The 22096-nt window shown below is 53.9% G+C and overlaps 5 protein-coding genes across 5 annotated transcripts; 2 read left to right on the top strand and 3 right to left on the bottom strand.

Annotated features, from left to right (window-relative positions):
- Positions 1–198: 198 nt before the first annotated feature.
- Positions 199–2598, bottom strand: NCS57_00606300 (uncharacterized protein; the record flags this gene model as incomplete). The annotated part of the gene is made up of 4 exons (XM_053055962.1): positions 199–828; positions 885–1055; positions 1107–2169; positions 2225–2598. 4 exons carry the CDS (start codon positions 2596–2598, stop codon positions 199–201), a joined length of 2238 nt encoding a protein of 745 aa, XP_052914917.1.
- Positions 2599–3842: 1244 nt separating this feature from the next.
- On the top strand, positions 3843–4946 carry NCS57_00606200 (2-dehydropantoate 2-reductase; the record flags this gene model as incomplete). Its single annotated transcript, XM_053055961.1, has 3 exons — positions 3843–4032; positions 4087–4733; positions 4803–4946. 3 exons carry the CDS (start codon positions 3843–3845, stop codon positions 4944–4946), a joined length of 981 nt encoding a protein of 326 aa, XP_052914916.1.
- Positions 4947–5076: 130 nt separating this feature from the next.
- On the bottom strand, positions 5077–7586 carry NCS57_00606100 (Zn(2)-C6 fungal-type domain-containing protein; the record flags this gene model as incomplete). The annotated part of the gene is made up of 3 exons (XM_053055960.1): positions 5077–6184; positions 6236–7337; positions 7493–7586. 3 exons carry the CDS (start codon positions 7584–7586, stop codon positions 5077–5079), a joined length of 2304 nt encoding a protein of 767 aa, XP_052914915.1.
- Positions 7587–8116: 530 nt separating this feature from the next.
- On the top strand, positions 8117–9859 carry NCS57_00606000 (MFS domain-containing protein; the record flags this gene model as incomplete). The annotated part of the gene is made up of 5 exons (XM_053055959.1): positions 8117–8257; positions 8309–9086; positions 9151–9198; positions 9268–9406; positions 9481–9859. 5 exons carry the CDS (start codon positions 8117–8119, stop codon positions 9857–9859), a joined length of 1485 nt encoding a protein of 494 aa, XP_052914914.1.
- A 2021-nt stretch (positions 9860–11880) lies between these two features.
- NCS57_00605900 (Phosphodiesterase) lies at positions 11881–14711 on the bottom strand (the record flags this gene model as incomplete). The annotated part of the gene is made up of 4 exons (XM_053055958.1): positions 11881–12948; positions 13005–13597; positions 13656–14492; positions 14552–14711. 4 exons carry the CDS (start codon positions 14709–14711, stop codon positions 11881–11883), a joined length of 2658 nt encoding a protein of 885 aa, XP_052914913.1.
- Positions 14712–22096: the final 7385 nt, after the last annotated feature.

The following is a 22096-nucleotide window of genomic DNA, read 5'->3' as shown; positions in this document are numbered from 1 at the left end:
ATTGTCCAAGCATGCCGACTTCAGGGGCTCGGCTCACGTGGTTCATGCACTCCGTGGATGATGACTCTTGGAAAGCTCCCTGCATACCTATCCTGCGTCGGTCAGACTGCCTCCCGTTGCTGATAGGATGACCATACCATTACACACAACCATAGAAGCTTCTCTCTCCATACCAGTAGCAAACACAGCCCAGGCTCCTCACGCCCTTAGGTCTGCGTCCACCCCGCGGGATATCCAATCCGCAATGGCCATGACGGTGATCATGGGATTCACGCCACTCGCGCTGGGAAACACGCTGCCGTCCGCCACGTACAGGTTCTCAGTGCCCCAGACCCGACCCTTATCGTCCACTACGCCATCGTCCTTGCTTGCGCTCATCCGGCACGTGCCCATCTGATGGGCCGACGACCAGGGCGCTGCTGGCGGCTTGTTGCCGACCTCGCGGACTCGACGTAACCAGGCGGCAAACGCCGGGTCGCTGGTCTCGGGGTCGGCCACTGGGCTGTTCCCCTCGATGGCATGCTCTGATGGGGGCTCCCCAGTGCGGATGAAGGGCTCAAGGCCTGGTAGGAGAGGGCAGATTTCGGTCGCCCCCGTGACATGGCAGATCTTGGCCAGAGCCTCTACCCCTTGGAGCGTGTGGGCTCGATCATAGTCGGAGGGAGTGTAGTCGATCCGAGGTCTGCCTGTCGTTGGGTCGGGGTAGACCCTGCCAGTGTCGCGGTCTCGGGTTATCGAGATCCATCCATTCATGTGGCGATATTTGGCCATCTGGAGTTTGGCTTCCAGACCACCGCGCCAAGGCACCATAGAGAGCATTGTATAAGGCTTGACGATGTCAGACTCGAGTTTGATGACATTGGCTGCTGTGGCTTGATACTTACCACCATGCACGTAGTCTCCAGCTTCACCCCATACCCGCTCCCATCGACGTTCTCAAACTGGGGTGAATAGCTGGTGATGATGCCCCCCTCCCAGGGCCGCACCTCCTCCCTGTACACTGCTGAGACGAAGTTGCAAGGATGGAGGTGTAGATTAGCTCCCAGGTGTTGGTTCTGGACGGGTTAGTCGAAGCCCCCTGACTCAGGTCTGACCAAAAGACTTACATTAATCCCGCTCTTCATCAACACCAGCGGACTCCATAATGAGCCTGCCGCAAGGATCACCTTCTTGGCCTTAACCACTACTCGCCGCTTCACTCTGTCACTGTCACCTTTACCGGCATCCCTCGATACCCATTCTCCCTCGACGCCCGTGGCACTCTGTCCATCTGGACCAAACAGCACCTTGTCCACCTGAAATCCCTCCATGAACTGAGCACCGGCCTTTGCAGCATCTGGCAACCAACTCGTAGCAGGCCCTCGCTTCTCGGCTAGGCCGCAGCCCAAGTGACACTGGCCACAATAATGCTCCTTTTCAGCCGTGTTCTGGGGCGCCGGATGTGCCGTCCACCCAAGCTTCTTGGAGCCGCTGAGGAGGACACGGTTGCGGTGATTGTGACGGAGACTATCAGTGCCCGCTCCCTGAAACCCCCATACGCGGTCTAGACACTCGTCGAAGGCGCTCGATGTGAAGAAAGGAAGGCCTGAATCCGCCCACTCCCTCCTTACGAAATCCTGAGGCTTTAGACACACGCTCCAGTTGACGGTGCCTCCTCCACCCCATGTGCTGCCAGCCGCTACGTTGCACCCGTTGTCGTCCGTGATGTAGAAGCCACCGTTATCAAAGAGGTGAGTGCTCGCGGCATCCTGGGGCATGGGGAGATGTGATGGCTCAAAGTGGTATGCCTTGTCGACGACTAGGACCCTGTGACCGGCTTCTGCGAGGTTCTTGGCAGAAACGCCTCCGCCGCAGCCAGAGCCGACGATGACGACGTCCGTCTCAATGACATGAGGGTCGTCGGCCGCCTCGAGTTGGAGAAAACTGTATTTAAAGCCTGGTTTGGGCTTCCAATCTTTGGGCGTATCCGAGTAGCCGGATATCTGACGAAAGATGGGGTTAGTCTGACAAATGGACTTGAGAGCCAGGGTAGAAAAGATTTTTGCCAAGGTCCTCCATATGTCACGGCTTGATGTGGCCCAAGACTTGAGGATGGCTTCGCGGACGTAAGCTGGCTGGTTGAATATGGGCTGCCAGTAGCCAGTTATGAAGTAGCTACTAGGGCGGGTGCTATAAAAGTAGATCAGCTTGCCGTCAGCTTCTCGGTCTAGATGTTGGGGCTCACGCCATCAAAGTCAACAGTCCACCCAATCGCCTCTGCTGGCTCGGCGGGCTGAGGGCTAATGTCCTCAGGAGGTTCTCCTTGAAGCGGGGATCCATGATTGGGCGATCCTCGAGGAACGCGCGGATATTGTCCCCAGTGGCTGGGGCCGCGAGGGGCTCGAGAGCCCGGTTGACGGTGTCGTCGAACTCATCGTCAGAGAGTTGGATCTGGCCTTGGTCATCGGTGGCGGCTGACTTTGAGGTGATGGAGGGGACAGCGCCGTCCACGAGAGCGAAGAAGACACTCCACTGAGCTGGACTGAAGAAGTCATCTGGTGGGAGTTCCGGCAGAGCCGTGACGACGGGGGCCAGAAGATGGGGTTGTGGAACAGTCATGGTCAAGGTGATGATGTGACGAGGAATTCGAGAGTAACTGTCTTACATGGCTTCTCACATAAAAGCCCGCCCAAATACAAGAAAAGAGACAGACAAAAGAGGGGTATCACGACATGAGATGGTCGGAGGCCGAGGACATTTAAAGATTGCCCTGGTCTTGTTTGCCTTGAGAGGATCTCGCAGCCCATGTAAATTGTCTGTGCCACTTAAACAACGGGCCAGGGTGTTAGTGTGGGAGGGCAAACAGAGCAAGCATACTCCGAATAAAGCCAAGTAGAAAGTGAGGGGAAACTCCCGAAGGGGAAAAGGCTATTGGTAGGACTGGCATCATGGATCCTCGGCAACTCTTGAATTGTATTTGTCTCGTGATAATAGATGGGAGAAGGGAATAGCTGAGAATGGATTCTTGAAGTCGAGTCTAGTATATACGGATAGTGGTTGGCGCCTTTTCTGACCTGCGCCGGGATCTTGAAACACGACAAGGGCCTCGGAAGGAAAATTGTTTCACGATTATATTAACGGCTCTTTTGTGTTAGTTTAGTCATTGAAAATGCTTTCTTTGCTTTTCCATATGTTCATTTTGAGGGGAGAAGAGGCATCATTCAGTGATCATCAACCTCGGTTGCTCGCGTGAGGTCTGGGAGCTACGACATAGTTATGCTAAGCTCGCAACCTAGGTAGGATTGGGTCAATAGAACTCGCCTCAGAACGCTTTATCGATTAGATACCTAAATGAAAGGCCTATCTTTCGAGATTGACTCTTATTGATAAGATGCAACTGATAAACTACACCTTCCTCTTGTTCTCACCCAATCGCTGTGGATTGCCCGGAAGGCGCGACACTCGGGTTCACCTGCCGTATCGCTGAACCTGGTCCCTGTAACCTGATATCTCAGGTGCCCAACAGGCAAGACCCAATGCGAATGCGCAGATTTCAAACCGATTCTTTTCCTCAATCATTTCACTTCGTCAATCGAAACCGCTTCTTCGTGCTTTGCCGTCCTCGCTTTGCACAGCGTCTCGTTGCCGGTAGATTAACGGCATTCACCGGCCTTGTCTCGCCGATCTCGCATCAGTCACTATGAATGGCTATCGGAACCGGCAACCGGCCCGGACCTGCGCCCTCTCAACTACACCTCCCAATACTACATGAACAAGCGTCTATAAGGCGTCTCCCTAGAATACAAGCTCATCAACTCGACATCCAAATTCGTTTACACTTGGAATTGGCCTAGTCACACACGATGGACAAGGCTAGAATCCTACTTGTGGGCTGCGGCGGTATTGGCTGCATGGCCGCCCTGAACCTGGAATACGGTGGACGAGCTGCTGTCACAGCTGTCTTGCGCTCTAGCTATCGAATCGTCAAGGAGTCTGGTTTTACCATAAATTCAGTCGATCACGGACAAGTTCGTGGGTTTCGACCAACCGAGAGTATGGTGGACGATCCCCTACCACTTCTATTCTGTTACTGACTCCAATCAACAGTCCTAAACTCCGTGCCTGACGTCTCTCAAGCCGGTGTCACTCCCTTTGACTACATCATTTGTGCCACTAAAAACATGCCGGACATTGGCCCGTCTATTGCTGACCTTATCCGTCCTGCTGTCACTCCGGGTCATTCTACTATCTTGTTGCTTCAGAATGGACTCAATATCGAGGTACCCCTGTTCGAAGCATTCCCCGACAACGTTATCCTCTCGGGAATCAGCATCTGTGGCTCCTCGGAGCCGGTCACTGGGACAATCGAACACACGCTTCACGACGAGTTGCGCGTTGGCCCGTTTCGCGACGAGGGCGACGCTGCTGATCGAGCTAGGGATTTCGTCGCTCGGTATAGCGCCGGAGGACGTTGTACCTGCCACTTCGACTCCAATGTTGCCTTTTCGCGCTGGCGAAAGCTTCTCTACAACGCTGTCTATAACCCAGTTGGTGCCTTGACGGATCTTGATACGGGCGACATGCAACTTTGCCCTGGACTCGTTGACGATGTCGTTCGGCCTGCGATGAAGGAGATCCAGGCTGCGGCGGCCGCCTACGGACAAGATATTCCGGACGATGCTATAGAAGCAATGATCACGACGGAACCTATCGAAGCTCATGTTCCACCAAGTATGCTTGTCGATGTGCGAAAGGTCTGTACCTATACCCCCGTCTGCCTCCCACCCGGCGGTTGCAGATAAGCAGTTGCTTACACCTCTCAGGGGCAATACATCGAGTTTGAGAACCTCATTGGTGAGCCCCTCAGGGCTGCTAAAGCTCGTCAAGTCCAGACTCCCATCTTGCAAAATCTATACTCCTTGGCGAGGAGTTATCAGTGGAAGGTCAAAGCAAAGCGCTCGGCTTGAAGGAGGATTGGTTCAAGTTGACTCAACCCGTCATAATCGATTAATCCCGATGTACGCCCAATTTATCCAACCCTAGTGGTATTCGCGAACCAACAAGTTGCAGCCAGCCTCCTTACACCTGAACATTGGATCAAAAGTCATACTCACCGTCCATACCCGCAAGAAGAAACTCCAGTGCTGAAGGCACGGGTAGAAGATCCAAACCTTGGCCACTCTCAGCCATATCCATCCCATTGTCGATGAAACCGTCACTGTACGGGATACCCCCTTGCGCAATATCCCTCGAAGTATTTCCTGCGCCTTGTCCTGCCATTGCCCCTCCAAAGTCATAGTTAAAAGCATATGGAGGACCAGCCTGTCCATGGGGCAAGCCTTGGCCCGGAAGTTGTTCACGATGACCAAGGCCAGAGGCCCTAGAGGATGTTTGGAATCCTGTGGCTGCAATGCCTCCAGCCGGGCTCTGGGGGATGCCACTGGAAGTGGCGAGAGGATCAGGACGCAGGGAGAAGCGCTCTAGGCCGTCGTTTTGAGGACATTCGTTTGATCGCTGTGGCCTTCTTGCGACAGAAGCCTCAGCAGAACCGTCAAGATTTGCCCTTGGCCTGTTCCACATGGTTCGTTCCTCGAACAAACGCAACAGACTCTCGGCATACAGCCAGTGACGCGATAACTCTCGTAGAGTGACGAGGAGGCAATCAAACATGCGCAACGACTTCGCAGCTACGAGAGGATTGGCTGAGTTGAGTTCACTGGCCACATGCAGCAAGGCCGTGAAGAGCACATGGACTGCTGGGAGCCACAAATCACACAAGAGGTCTCTTGAGCGGAGCGACTCAAAAATCGAGTTGATGGCCGCAACGGCGTCCCCGCAGATGCTCATATCGGTGGCTGTGTCTGGTGAGAAGTGCTTTGGATCTTGACGAGGCGGTGGCCGATGCAGCAGGATCAGAAAGTTATTATAAGAGAGGTGAAGGGTTGCCTGCCAGATATCTGGCTCTGGAAGTGACAACCGAAGACTCTCTGGCAGCTGGGTTATGAACTGAGCCAATTCCTCATCGGCCTGCTTCGTCACTCGAGCTCGATCGGCTGGCGAGGCTCGGATTGCCACTCGCCCCTTCATGGCCTTGGAGAAGATTATACACAACTGGGTGTGATGAATTGCGAACGCGGTATTTGCGTGCGGGATACCATCAAAGTGCTTTTCATGCAGCATGGGCGCATCGGACTCGTCGAGGTTTCTGACTTTGTTAGAAGGGATGCATTGCGGCTCTGAGCTGGGACACACTCACATTGCCTGTGGTCGGCCATAGGAAGCTGAGACCATGACATCAAACTGGAAGACAGACCACCAGAGTCGAACCCACTGGGACTTGTCCATGGTGTTGAGGCTGGACGGCGCTGCATCTCGGTGCATGCCCATGCCCATGGCCGTTCGGGCAGCGACACCTACCCAATGCCACGAATTGGAGACGATATCTTCGAGGTTGTCACACTGCCATGTTAGGAGAAGGGCAACCTGGAGATATGACTCGCGATGCTGCTCAAAGCGACAGTCGAACAGCAGCTTTGCTCTCCGGAAAAAGTCGAACTTTATGGCCTTGACGTCCTCGCGACGGGAAGACAGGACATGTGCACCAACAAGACAGACGGCATGGAACAAGGGCAGAGAGATCTGCCTGTAGGCGTCTGTCCCATTATATCTTGCCATGAACTCTTCCTCGTCGACAACGGGGAATCCTCTATTAACGTGTGTAAAGTACGCCTTGACAAGCTCATCGGCCAATGCCTTTGGGGGCAACTGGAGTGCTTCCTGCGGCACTGAAGGTATCTTTCGAGCAAGAGGGTGGCTTCCAAAGTGCACGACATTCTGATCTGGCTGTCGAGCTCGTTGGCGAACTAGATAGTTGAGGTTGGAGAACTCAGTACCGATGTAGTAGAGGCGGGCGGCTCGAGTGATCTCGCCCACTCTGACTTCATCTTGGTCAATGAACTCTGCTAGGTTACGTGTGGCCTGCTCATCCTCGCAGTTTCCGGCGGCGGAGCCGTGGATGGTTGAAGGGGAGTCGTTGTGATGATATCGGGCCCTGTTGTCGGCTGACGATGAACTTGGTCGAGGAATAGGATCTGTTGAACCATCCGTGGAGATGCCGGGCCACTGAGGTGTTGGAGTGGGTGTTGCAGGTGCTGTTACCGGCTGCTGGCCACGGTGACGAGGCTGAAGGGGGATGTTGGTTGGACGATTTATACGTGCCAGCGTGGACCTTGTCTTCTTCTTCTCGTACAGCCGGCAGTTTGACCTGTTCTGGGACTGGCAGTTGGAGCAAGGTATGCCCCTTTCCAGGATATCGCACCGAACCTTTCGCTGATGGCAGACAATACAGGCCCTCCCGTCTGAAATAAAGCAACATGGACAGTCAGTCTCATGGGCAAGGAACCTGATGCATTGGCGGCGAGCAGAAACAATAAAACAACAAAACACCAAAACAAGAGGAGAGATGAATCATCTCGACAACAGCAAAACACAATGCAATGAGGGGGTTTCATACTGGTTCTTCGTCGAGCAGGTCCTGTTCGAGGCTGGCAGGAGTCGTTGGAGGCCGGCTCCGGATGCCGATGCTCGGCGGGCCTTTCTGGTGACATTTTTTACAAGACAGCGCCCTTCCTCCCGTCGAGATTTCTAAGCCGCAAAAACTCCCGACAGGAATTTGGGGGTAAAAAAGGCTCGGCCGAATCGAATCGTTCAACAGGCATCACATGGGCCTAGCCAAGTGGATGTATCAATGACGGATCAAAACCGACAGCTCGGACTCGGGAGTTTGTGGGTCAAATAAAACCCGAGACGCAGAAACTGGCTTGACGCCTTCGGCCAAACTGTCCAATGACGGCGCGAGAATGGCTCTGGCTTATACACGACAGAAGACCCAGAGTTCGCGACCGGTCTACTACGGTACACGATTAGTTGAGTCAAGCCAACAGTGACAGTCGGAGAAGGAAAAGAGACAAGAAAATTTTGTGTGAATTACCCACAGTGGGAACACAGCAATGGAGATGGCTTGGGAGAAGATGGATATAAGAGCCAACAACCTGCCCAGACACAAGGCAGTTGACTCGAGTTGTAACAGACATCAACAGACAATTTGGCATTTTACTCGGTCAATTGTTACAGCATCATGGGTTCTGACGAGACTCGGTGTTTTGGCGATGATGCCACCCGCAACCACACTGTTGTCGACATCGAGGAGAGAGGAGACTCTTCGGACGAGTCGGGCTGGTCCGACAGCGAGTCTTGGGATGCCACCAAGTTATCGCCGGTCAGTTAACTACTACAACAAACATAGACTATGAATACTGACATACCCAAGATGAGAAAACTGCACATCATCGTGGCCGGTTTCACATGCACCTTCAATGGCAACTTTGGATCGTCGATGCCTTCAGGCGCTCTTGATGCCATCGCCGAGCAGTTCAATGTCACCAACCCCGTTCACCTCATCCTCCTCAACTCTCTGTACATGGTTGGATATGTCCTCGGTCCGCTGCTCTTTGGCCCCCTCAGCGAGTACATCGGTCGCCGACCTGTCTTGATCGGTACCTACCTGGGTTATCTCGTCTTTATGCTGGCATCATCCGGGGCTCCCAACTACGCGGCCCTCCTCATCTTCCGTCTCCTTTGCGGAGTCAACGCAGCAGCTCCCACGACTGTTATCGGCGGATTGTACTCTGACATTCTGGACAATCCCTCGGTGCGAGGCAACGCTATGGCCCTTTACATGGGCATCACCACCTTGGGTCCCTTGGTTGGTCCCATTGTCTCGGGCTTCTCCTCCCCAATCTCGTGGCGCTGGCCATTCTGGATCGCCGGCATGATGGCGGCTTCTGGACTGCCTCTCGTCCTAACACTCCCCGAGACGTACGCCCCGGTCCTTCAGAACAAGGCGGCACGCAAGCAACTCAAGAAGAACCGCAAGTCTGGCGAGGGGCAGGTTCCCGAGCTGAAGCCTTTCGATGTTCGAAAGATCTTCCTACGACCCATGAAGCTTCTGTTCACGGAGCCCATCCTTGCTTCCACTTCGGCATACCTCACACTGGTGTACGCCGTCTTCTACCTCATGTTCCAGGCGTATCCCCGAGTCTTTCAAGGTAAGCACGCATAAATTTGGCCCATGTTGTCTCCGAACATCCCTAACGTTGATCCACTGAGCAGGTTTCTACGAACTATCTCCAGGAATGGCTGGACTTGCATTTATACCTTGTAAGTTAGCCTGTCGTCGTGCTCTACTACGCAACACGTCAAAACAGTTCGCTAACCTGTCTCCTGCAGTGGCTGTTGGATCGATCCTCTCTCTGGTGGTTTTCTACATCTTTACTTTGTATCATGATAGTCAAACCAAAGCCGGCGCGGAATGGACCAAGAACCACATCTATCGCCGCCTGCCCCTTGCCTGCATTGCTTCTCCCTGGTATGTTCATCCTCTCTTCAACCCTGAGCTGGTAGATAGTGTGTGGTCTGAGATGTTAACTTGTCGGCTTGTAGCATGGTAATCTCCCTGTTTTGGCTTGGTTGGACCGTCTGGCCCAGCGTGAACCCCATTATCCCATCTCTGGGTGGCCTCTTTTTCGGTCTGGGCTTCCAGCTGCTGTTCATGGGAATGATCAACTATCTCACGGACGTCTTTCTTCAATACTCGGCATCTGCCCTGGCGGCAGCCAGTATGACACGCTCCATCGGCGCCATCCTACTCCCGCTTGCCGCCGACAGCATGTACGGCGACCTGGGCCTCCACTGGGCGCCCTCAGTGCTGGCCTTTATCGCCCTCGCCATGGGAGTCATTCCATTCGTCTTCATCAGGTACGGCGATCGCCTGGCGAGGAGCAGCAAGACGGCCAGGGCAGCCTTTGCCATCCAGGACTAGGTCCACAGTGCACAACTTGAATTTCGAGAAGCGGCTGCATGACGGCGACATTACTTGACAGCATTTCGGCATTGCATCATAGACTGCATTAGAAATAGCGACTTGGATTTACGTATACATTGGTTGAGTTTAAAATGGGAAGGGAGACAGACAATGGGCGTTCTTGGACTAGAAAAGGAAAAGCACGATATGAAAATAATGATAATTTGAGCTTTTGAAACTATTTGTCTCTTACTATTGACATTGCCGCGTGTCTCTATGCCTCATTTCTCCAAGTGAAAGGTTGGGGTAGATTCATTATAGACCCTTGGGGCCGTACTCTCTTGCGTCCAACAGTCCATGCGTCCATCTCAAGGCAATTTTGCCAGTAACCCAGAGGTAACATATCCTTTGTTTAAAAAGCACAAAGGTTTAGACTAGACATCGTCATTTTGGGGCTGAATATCTTCTAAAAATACACGGTATAGGGTTTGATTGAGTCAGGTGTTGGCAACCCAAGCCAAGCACTGACTACAGGAGAACACCACGATGCATGTTCCATGTGAATCTCTTTGATGAACATAGACCATCGAGGCCGCCTAAATTGTTGCCGAATACGGCTCTAAACCACATTGGTATTACCGAGTAGATTGTTGTCCTTCTACCTAACCTACCAAAGTTGGGTTTGCATGGGAGTCTGAAGAAATTGTCACGGCTTCACCGTAACAACCTACCCTGCTTGCCCTCATCCACAAACACAAACTACAATAAACCCCCACGCAATTGGAACAGATCCAGAACCCACAGAGTCTGGGTCTAGAATGCTACCCGTCCATCCAACCTTACACGAATCCATGACATTTCCCCCCTCTCCCCCCATCGGCCGACCATCCGCCGATGGGCGTTGCTGGCAATACATGGAGGGCGCGTGCGAGCTCGGAAATTCTGACCAATAGGCTTTCACCAATCACATCATCTCGGGAATCATTATCCCATGCGTGATCAGAAAGTCTAGAGGAGCCGCATCAGCAGCGTTCGCAGATGAGGAGTCATGCATGAGGAAGAGGCATGGATTGTATGCAAGTCTCATGTGGTTGACGTCCAAGTGACTACCTATTCACTATTGACAAGTGCTGTGTGCCCAAGGTGACTCTGGCACTGCATGTCGGCTATGTCAATGGATGCATGATATTGACACCATAAAGGTCATCTCTATTATGATTGCCCTCTCCTAATCGATCTCTCAATCCTTGACTACCTTTTGACGATTTGCAAATGTATCCCCTTCTAGCTGCATCTACACATGATCCGGTTAACACAATATACACCATCACTTGCACTGTACCATGGTTCAGAATCACTATTAGCAAAAGCAACTGCTTCAAAGGGCCGTCATCATTGAATCTGACATCTCTTGCGAGGGCATCTGCCTGCGGAACCATACATAGCCTCACAGCCATGTAACTTGTCCATCACCCAACAACACCTAAACGACACCACAGACCTACATCCGTCCTCCCCTTCCATATATCATATACCCAACCAAACCCAACCCAAGCAAAAAACTATCATGTCCCACACCCATCCTGCCGTGACTGATTTTGATACATTCCCTTTCGTCACCCTGCCGACCCTGCGCCAACGCCTGTAGCGGTCTCCGGTCCCGGTCCCGGTTTTCCCGCTCCCATAAAGATGCTTCCTGAGTGAAGAAGATGAATGCCTCTCCGTCCTCGCAAGCTCTGGGCCCGAGCTGCAGTCTGCGCACCCGGCTGAACCGCTCGCTCGCCGAGACTCTCCACCCATAGTTATTGTACAAGTATATACTGCAATCATTAGGGCAGCCGCCTTGACTGACACGTCCTTGGAAAAGAAAAGGCTATTGTGGAATAGCCACACACGTCTCCGACAGCATCAGCCTATATAACCCTGCCTCGGGCCTCTCCAGCTTCTTGTCTGCCTCGAGTCGGAATCCGAGACACCCCATTTTTGCGATTCGTTACGTCTTATATTCGCTCCTGGCTGACGAGTTCTGTGATACCTCTTCACCCAGTCGTGTCCGCCGTCGATGGCGAGCTTGTGCCCTTATGCCTCCTGAAGAATGGGAAGTCCTTCATCCTGAACCTGCTAGTCTTCTTTTTCAATGACTTGCCCTCGGCCTTGCCAATGCTTCCGCCTGTCGTGCTTGCGTTGGATCTTGTCTCGTCATCCATCGCCGAGTTGTCGTGATAAATCGCTCCCGATGTCTCCTTCAAGCTCGCCGAATCGACGTTGATCGTAGGAATGCCAACTGGGTGTTCCGTCGAGTCCCCGCTGACAATACTTGTGCCCCGCGTGCTTGGTGACATTGGCATCTTGCCCGTTGTTGCGCTCGTCGCTTGGGAAGCCCAGTCTCCCGAGCATGCCCCCGACACACTTCCTTCAGTTGTCTCGCTCGATCTCTGCTTCGCCGAGGGCATTGATTTGCCATCAGGATAGCTGTCGCCCCTGCTTCGTGATTGAAACGGATCGCTGTTCGCCAACTCCCTGACTGCGTCAAATGATGACGTCGAGCCATTGATTTCCTTAAACTCCTCGAACGTGCCGCTCACGGGCGACGCACCCATTGTCCTCTGGCTGTCGGCTGGCGACAGATCTTCTCCCTCCGTCCGGGGCTTTGGCAGATCTCCATTACCCACTGGAGTCGAGTCCGACTTTCGGTCCGCTACCTCCATTAGTGACGCTGGCGCTCTCCTTTCCTCCTCTTGTGGTACCGCAAAACTCATAGTCCTCGGCGAAAACGTGCCCTCCTTCAGAAGGCGCTTGCGAACTGGGTCATCCAACGGCTCCTTCGCCTTTTCCTGCTGCAGCTTCAACTCGAACAAGCTCTTATTCATCTCGAGCTCCTCCACGGTGTAATCCATAGCAGGCATGATGTCGGCAACTCCTTGGAACAGTGGGGTGGCAAAGAGATTCATGAATCCAAGCTGGCTCTTGGCCAATGATGTCATGTCTTGCTTCGGCGGTGACATGAGCGACGACGGAATGCCCAGTTCACCTTCCATTGACGCCTGCCGCGAGAACTCCTCCGAGAGAATGTACGTCCATTTCAACGCTATCTCATGATTCCTTGCCTAAAAGGACAAATTAGTTTTCAAGTCCAGATTGACAAGTCCAAGGATCAACATACCACATTGCTGATGTCGGCACATTTGATGAGAAGTGAGCACGCCAAGGTCTTAGCCTCCTGCAGCTGCCGGCCGTTCCAGCCATCCGTGCTGTTGTCCACTTGGAGACGCTCCTGTACGTTTCCTAGCTTCTTCATGTATTCGAAGTGTAGGCCCATATCTGTTGCCAGGATTGAGGCAATCATGAGATCACGCATCTTGCTGTCTTCGAAGGCCGCAGGCCAATATCGGCGAAGGATCTGCGAATAAGCAGCGCAGTGGAACGATTCCAAGACGGAACGATCGTTGTAAAGCTGGGCTAGAGGGGCGTTCAGTGTGACGAGGAACCCGTTGTTGACACCAGGGTGGCCGACATCGTGACCGATGGCAGTGATGAGAAGCGTCAAGGCCTCAAAAGGCGTGATCAACGCAGCCATCGGAGATTTTGCCGGAGTAATCTTGGGCTCGGCACCTGCAGGATATGGCGGCAGAGCGTTGATGCGAACCAAGAAATGGAAGGTTGCCTGCAAGACGTCCACAACATGGCGAAAGTTGTGATACGGAACAAAACTGTTGTACGCGGCACGGCAGGCAACGAGAAAGCTGATCAGTTGGTCTAGAGTCGAGGTTAGCATGTGGCCGACCATGATCAATATTAAAATAGTAAGACGTACCTGCATGTAGCCGCCATCGCTCAAGTTCAGGCATGGACAAGGCGTGCCTGAACATGTCCATGGCTGCCACGAGCAACTCATCGTCAGAGAGTGAGTGGGCACAGAAACGCCAACTACCGACTGCAGTAGCAATGGCAGCCTGTCGCTCAGAAGACACGGCTACGTGTGCATTATTGATCTGGTCATCGTTGGTAGACAAACGGCAAATCCCGTTCATCAGCCCCGAAACCATGGCTTCCCGAAGGTAGGCAAACGGCTTCTCCTCGTTCACACCAACCCAGGATCGTTTCCGACCTTGCCTAATTTCCAGCAGGGTCTGTTGCTCCTTTGCAGCATCTCTATGGGCTCGATAAGCGCAGATTTCCAGACTCGTTATGCACTTGACGCTTAGAGGGCTGATGATGACGTCGACAGCGCCAAGATCCAGGCATCTCCTGATGAGTTGACGGTTTGCATCCAGTAACCCCAAAGGCGAAACAACGGGCTCCACGGCGCCATCAGTCATCTGTCCATTCGTAGATGGGTGCTCCATCTGTGGATTGCTGATAACTGGTATCGGGACAATAAGCTTGGACATGCCACGCAAATGGGCTTCGGTGATGATCTTTTGTAGCAAACCAAGACCATAGAGATCTTCGTCGGGGGTGTGAATATCGACATCTTCTGTGGAAGAAGTGCAAGAAGGCGAGGGCGACAGGGGTCTTCTCCGGGACTCGTGAACTGGTTCATCGTGTGGAGTGTCGAGAAGTACGAGTGTCGGCTTCAGATCGAGCATAGATACTTCCTGTAATTCGAACAGTTTTGACAAACAAGCGCCCCCAGAGGCGCAGACATTGACTGGACGGCGTGTTAGCAAGACAAGCATACCACAAGCAGGCATTATTTGGCAAACTCACCATCGCCAAATGCCTTTAGAAGAGGCTGCACGATTTGACGAGCTTCATCTGTAGCCCAGTCGGATGCACCGTGGTCAGCAATGGCGCGAACCAAACCCTCCTCGCAGACATTGCGATTGACATAGATAACGTGACAAGCGGCGCGGTCCATGTTGCTCATGGAGAGCTACCAGTCTCGCGACTGGAGCACCGTAGCCCTTCGGGCAGCTGAGAAATTGGACCAAGATGTTTTAGTGGGTGAAGATAAATACCCTCACGAAACACCAAGGACTAAATGCCCTGTGATATACGAATTCGGGCCGTGGTTTAACGTCGATTGCGAACAGGAACGCCAAAGGGTTATCGGGGATCGTGGTTCAGGGGCGTTGCGATCGCGAGGCGATTGGGTCAATGCGACTCAGGAGCCGCGAGACATGCGACGAGATGGATAGATGAAACCGTCGCAGAGAACGAAGAAAGGAGCCGATTACCGAAACGCGCCTGTGTGCAGCGTCGATGAATCGAAGACGTCCTAGAGTACTCGGTTTGGTTGTACAGCGAGACGGCTTTCGTGTGGAAGGGTTGGACGAGTTCCTTGGTTGGCGTCGCAGTGGCGGGAGCTGTCGGCAGACAACAGGGTCTCGAACAAATTGGGATGAAAATCGAGACTGGATGGCGAAAAAGGAAAAAAAATATTAGCTGGGTGCGAGTTGAAAAAAGGAAAGTCGCGGCGTCGTTGTGGGTTCGGCAGAGAGCGATGTGAGAAGAAAGAGAGAGGGCGAGATCTGCTGGAAATGATGGCGCGGTAGGTAGAGAGGCAAAAAGGTGAGTGAAGAAATGGTCGACACACGGGGATGGAGACGAATGGGTCAAGATGGAATGGACCAACAAGGGCCAGGGGATGGAAGACAGAATGAGGAAAGCTACTAGAAGGAGAAGGGCAAGATGATGTGAGTGAGGGCGAGGGTGCTTGGTTGGGATCGTGGTAGTAGGATGGATGGAGCACGCGTGCGCTGGGACAATGGTGTCAGGGCCATGAAGGTATCTGGGCCTTACCTCGAGGTACCACTGCAGTAGGCGACGTGCTTGCTTAGCGGCGAACAGAAGGTGTCGGATCCTGGTTGGAGAAGGGCTAGGGAAGGATGAGGGAAGAGCCCAAGCAGGACAAGGGCACCGACGGTCGAAGTAACCGGGTCCGGGGGAGGAGAGAGACGATCTGCGAGTGTGGCTGCAAGCGGAGGAGCAGGGCGTGGTCGCGATTGTGGATGGATGGTGCGACGTGACGACAATACCAGTGGGAGCAGAGGTAAAACTGGTTGGAACGGGGGAAAAAAGGAAGCCGAGAGAAAGAAGGGTCCAGAGAAGGAGAAGATGGGAAAGAGAATGAATGTTTCGGCGCGTGCGCGAAGAGAGAGAGAGAGAGAGGGTTGAGTTGAGATGCGGGATGCGACAGGAAGCGCCTGGCTTGGCTTGCAGCGGGCGGCAACGAGGACTCGAAGGCAAGACGGACGAGGCGAGGCCGGGAAAAGGCGAAGACGGGAGGCAAAGCCTGCCGCTGGTAGTCAAGTACTCTGACAGTAGTGGCCTAGAGTATCTGCCGTGGGAGGGCGTGGATGACGGCGTGGAGAAAGAGAATCGACAGCGAGTCAGATGCGACCGGATCGAGGGTCGACTCGACGAGTCGAATTGGCCAAGGAACGGATTAAGATAAGATTTTTTTTTTGGAGAGAGAGGAGGAGGAGGAGAGGAGAGAGGGAGGGAGGGAGGGAACGCGCGAGAGTGAGAGAGGAGGGTGAGGGTGAGGGAGAAGGAAAGGTCTCAGAGCCAGCCGGGGGGGCAGGAGTCAAAAAAGTGACTTTTACTCCCCGAGCAGAGACTGGGACCCAGCCTTTAGGGGACTTGAGAGGGGTTTTTACGGGGCAGAGGTGCCCAAGAACAATGGATGGCGCAGCCTTGTGAAGGAGAAAAAGAAAGAAAGGTGAAAAAGTAACGTGGGAACAAGGAAAGGGGAAATTGATGTAGAAAAATAGGTCGGAGAGGAAGCCCAGGCGCAAAGATGGATGGCAGTTACAGGATGATGATGATGAGGATGGACGCCATCACGCTCAGGCAGGGACAAAGAAAGGCTTGCTCAGCTCAGCTCAGCTCAGGCAACCGAGAGAGGAGCGACTAGTTACTGCCTGGCGGTGATGTGTTTCTCGGTAGAAGCAATGATGTGTCGTTTTTCAAGAACAAGGGGACATGATATCCCCAGGTTGTTTGATGACAGAATTGAAGCGATCACCAGGACAAGAAAATAGAGAGGCGACCCCTAGCTTAGCAGAGAGCTGGAGGTGAGTGATTCAACTGGTAGCGCAGGGCACATAGAACACAGTGGAGGGAGGTGATGAGCAGTTCATCTATGGAGGGGTGCGCGACGAGGCTTGAACGAGGCTTGTGGATGCGCCGCGTGTTCCTGTGAGATAGGTGCCGGTTGTGCGCGGGGGAGGAAGCTGGATGGCTTGACGAGAGGAGTAGCTCCGACGATGAGGAGAAGGTCACAGTGGTTGGCGCGGCGCCTGGTTCAGTTGAGGGCAGAGACAGGACGGGAGCTTCAAGGCGCGTCTGCGTCTGCTTGCTGTGCAGGCGAAGGTATCCCTGTGTCGACCTTGGGAGGGCTGACATGGCATACAGGGGGGCGACCCGCACCCAAAAAGACAGGTCAAAGTAGAGAACAGTGGAGTTGGAGGGCTGCAGTCAATGGGAAGGGTTCCTTGGGATCCCCTATCGCGAGGTTCCAGGGAGGGCATTCTTGGGCGTGGTCGAGGATCGTCGTTACAGAAGGGGGAACGTGCTTGGTTCAACGAGACACGAGGCAGCAAGGCAGCCAAGCTAGAACCCACGGCGTGCTCCACTCGCTATGGCCGGGACCGGGGATGGGCTGGTCGAGCCTATCAGATGACGCGTGCCAGCCCGCTGAGGGGACAAAGGGGGTCCAAGCGGGCTGCTTGGCTTGGCTTGGATTCTTCTGGCCGTCTTCGAGAATCTGGAATTGGCCACAGTTCCCACAATTATCGAACAAGGGACCGGCGGGGGCGCATGAGGGCTGCAACGCAAAGGGGAACCAAGAATCGTTCTCGAAGGAAGCACAGTCCGGCTGTACAGTGTACTCCCAGAGGCAACGCATCAGCGCCGGGCCACTCTGGAGCAGTTGGCGATAGGGTGCAGGACTGACAATGATGGCTGACCACGCTCAGCGGGCAGATCCGTGGTGGTGATGCCGTCAGAGACGACTCCTCGACCCATCGCCTCGACCAACCAGCTGGGTCCTGGCGTGCAGCTTGCTGTACTCAGTGCATTGTGGACACTGTCCAATCGAAGGTTTGGGTTCGGTTCATGAAGCTGCAGAAGGCTTCGAGAGAGAGGGCACCCGCATGGTCTCCACACTGTCTAATCACGGCTAGACGCGCACTGTGGCCACCACTCTATTGTTCCTGCGGCGTGGTTGCTTCAAGTTGCTGGTATCTGAGCCAGTTTGTAAGATGGTCAATTTTGACACGATACAAGATACAATGCGCTGGCAGACCGCTCCAAGCATCAAGCATGCAAGCCAACTCAACTTGCCCGCTCTACTAAGCGGTGGAGTTGACGCTCCTGGAGGATGCCCGAGCTCTGTCCCAGCTGCAAGCTGTGCAGCGCAAATACGTATCCAATCCGTAGATAGGCAGGAGGTTGCACCGGGGAGGCCCTTCCGTGCAGCCCGCAGGCAACCTAACCCAGCCAACGACTGGCTTCGAATTACAACCTTGAACCATCCACATCCCACAACCGCCAGATTCATCATCAACGTCGTCATTCTTGCCCAGGCTATTATCGATGGGCCAGCCAGAGCAACATATAGATTCTGGCTTTGGCGAGTGGCTAGGCTGCTCCCTAATGTTAATGTCCAAGCTGCGTCTCTTGATGAAGCGGAAAACCCAGCCTCGTCCGCCTTCATTCTTCAACCCTCTGTCTCGCCCTTCCATTCCCATGCCCATTCCAAACCCCGTCCGCATCCGCCGTAGGCTTGCTGCCCCGCACCGCACCGGCTCAAAACTCTCCCCGCCTCTAGGTGAAGTTGTGAGGAGCAGAAGCAGCAGGAGGTACGCGGTAGCTACGCTTTGGGGATAGGATGGTTGCCAACGGAGTCACGAGAGTCACCGGCAAGAATGGAGGCCGTAACTGGCTGACCTGGCACCTACATACCCATCAGTTTGTGCTTCTCCGTCACGTCACACAGAACAAGCCCGGCACGAGAACCTTGGGCGTACAGTATCTTCTCGTCTATACCCCACGCTTGTCCAAATTCCCCGGCTTTTTGGCAACCACCCCCGAGCAGCGAATCACTGACACTCCAAACCTTCCGGTTTCCAGAAACAATGCCGAAAGTGGCAAAGTGCTTGGAGGCTCCGGAGTGGCTTTGGATCGTCACAGGCGGTTCCCAGCCTCCAGCCAGCCCCACGGCACACACGAGGGAATGATGGAAGAATTGGATTTCCAGGGGGCTCTGTGAGATGTGAATGCCAGGGTGGTCCCCCGCCCACCCAGTGCGCGCACGCCGTTGCCGGGATCCAGCTAATTGTCTACCTTGCCGTCACCCTCTCTCAAGGGGAACCCACGGGCAGCAAAAGATGAGCAGGACGAGGTCATGAACTGTACCCAACCCATGACAGCGCGGGGCGAACAGCTCACCTATTCTAGTAACGAGCTTTCTCGTCTGCCATGGCGTACAAGAGCCGAAACTCTGCAGCCGCAAGCTATAACATCTCCACCCCCAGACTGAGGATGATGAGAAAGGAGAATTCGATCAATCCATTACTCAGCTCCGCTTGACCCTGTCAACCTCGAACCTCCGAACCGAGGCTCAGCATCACATCTCTCCCAAACGGGCAGCTCCTAATTACTTTGACTTTGCACCCCACAGAGACACCGAGCAGAGTCTTGCGCGCCTTGAATGCTGCTCTGCACCGAGTAAGGATATGCTCGCTCGTCTTGTTCAGGGGTCTCGACTTTTCGAAACCGCGTCTTCGGCTGGCTTGCTGCCATATCGCCAAATTCTCACCCCAATTTCGTTTCGTTTCTTGCCTTCTCTGGAGCACTTCATTCCGCCTTGTTCCCATCTGGGTGGTGTCTCCGGGCTCGGCGCCGACGCCGCCTCCGTGAGCCCCGCGAACCTCCACAGCCAACCCCCGAAGCAGCTCCCGATGGCTTGACCTTGCCTTCGGGGCCGGCAAGGATGGAATTCCGTCGTTGTTGATTGATTGTGTGCCTTGGCCCCTGATGGGCAAATCGACAAAGCCTCTATCCGGAATCGGACAGGTCACCCAGCCTTAGTGGACGCCCGTCATTGTCCGCCATGTCTGGAGCCCACGGCAGGCTGAGAGGCGCAGAGATATACTCTCTGGAGTGCATGGCGGGCGCACCTCGATTCCACCTTTAGGGTTTCTTCATTCCTTGCCTTATTTACTCGTTCCAGTTTGTCCAGGCACCGTGCGTCGATAGCGTGAGCCCCTGGGAGACCAGCTTGAAGGGGGCTATCGAAGCTTGCTCGCCTGCCTCCCGTGCGTGGCGAGCAACCAACGATACAGAGGACTCAAAGAAGCATCCCATTGTCGATGAGGCTAAAACCGACCGGCTCTTCGATCTGGCAGGAACCAACCAGCACCTGTCATATCATCCATCCGTCCAAACTAGACATGCCCACACACACGGCTCAATGTCTTGGCAGCCTCGTCCGTCGACCCCACGACCAAAAGGCAGGGCTGGTCTGTCTTGGACCCTGCTGTCTCGGAAACAACAACGCTCAAGCTCTGGCGAGAGGCCCCATGGCACCACCAGTCCAAGCACAAGAGGGACGCAACCCAACCAAGATGGCCTAAACCAGGGCCCTCGCCGCATCCGCCCCGTGTCCTTGGCCGTCACCCCGTATCCCCTCTGATGTCGGTCAGAGATCCCTTGTCATTGAGTCCCTTGGTATCAATTCGATTACTACATGCTATGTACATAAACCACCACTACTGCTCATCCATCCTCCGGGTCCCTCCCCTACTGCGTGAGGTAAGCAGGCAGGCCGGCACGGCAAGCAAGCAAGCAAGCAGGTAACGCACGTCGCGCGCCCTCAATCCAGCGGCCGTCCCCCCCGCTCTCAATTTCAGCCCGCCTGGGTCGCTCCAGTGGAGCGGAGAAATCGCATCAAACAACTTCCCTAGTGGGCTATCAAACATGCCCAACCTTGGAGAAGCATCCTGGTCACTTGCGCCGCATCATTGCTTCTGTTTGATCTCGTCAACACGTATGTACAGTACGTATCGACGAGTTGAATGGCAAGTTATGTCGTCAACTTGAACATCCACATGGAGGTTCGTCAATCTCCTTGCTTGACGCCATGCCATGGTAGCGCTCCCCGGGAAGAAAAAAAGGAAAAAAAGTCATTAGACTGCAACGGAGTGCCCCCATGTTCCGAAACGCCGGGCTGCTGTCGCCCTCTGCAACTCACTTGCCTTTGGAACCCCCCCTGCTTCCCAGAAACAACAGCATCGCCCGAGTGGATTCCCTTATCTTGTGGTTCCCATACGACCAGGGCCATGGTACTGGGGACACCATGTCACCCTCACCGTCACGTGGCTTGCAGTCTGGAGTTCGAACTGGAGACAATAAGGCGCTGTTGAGATCGATCCCGTCTCCCCCTTCTGCAGAGCTCAAATCTCAGCGCTCTGACTGGCACTGGACCTTGTCGTGTTATTGGGGCTTCTCTCCCACCCCACGGACTCGAGGGACACGGTCGTATCTGAGCTGTTCCTCGATGCTCTGGGCCGGCTGGCTTGAGGGATACCCGCTGAAAATACCACTCTGTGAGAGCCGCAGTCAGCGTCCAAGTTAATAATGATCCAAACCCGCCAGCCTGGTTATCAAGGTGAACCGTGTTCATGCCGCTCGCCCGGGACGATGTTGACCAGGAGCAAACGTTCCGCAAACCAACTTGGATATTTGGTATGGAGGTCAATAAGGCTATCCTCTTAACTTTTGGCATCTATGTCGTATTATATATAATGACAATTTTGGGGAAGGAGAGTAAGCCCTAACCGAGGTAGAGCAGACCCTGCATAGTGTCTTCTGGATATTCACCTGCCCTTGCGCTGAGGCACAGCATAGCTATTGATATTCCTCAGGTAGGTAGGTAGTCAAGTTGGTGTGTCAAATATCTGCTCCTCAATGGGAATGTCTATTACTTGCAACAAGCCAAGCAAGAGCTATCCCAAAGTAATGAATAATACCAGCACTGCTCTGACAACAGCCTGCTGAGGCTATCCATTGTTCATTCTCTGCTAAAGGTATTCTGCAACAAATGATACCTAGCCGGGGACGCATCTCCATCCATGTCCAGCCGCTGAACATGTGTGATGCAAAACCAAACGCCATCCTCTGTAATGCGACATGCTGCCTGCGCGCGCTCATATGTGTGTGCTTCTATTCTCTTTTGCTTCTATCTACACCCTCTCCCAACACGTCTTGCTTCACGTCTTGCACATGCTTGCACCAGGTCGTGGT

This window comes from Fusarium keratoplasticum, chromosome 4, assembly GCF_025433545.1.
Source record: "Fusarium keratoplasticum isolate Fu6.1 chromosome 4, whole genome shotgun sequence".
Taxonomy (NCBI): Eukaryota; Fungi; Ascomycota; class Sordariomycetes; order Hypocreales; family Nectriaceae; genus Fusarium; species Fusarium keratoplasticum.
The sequence above is the reverse complement of the archived record's forward strand: the minus strand, read 5'-3'. Positions and strand labels throughout refer to the sequence as shown.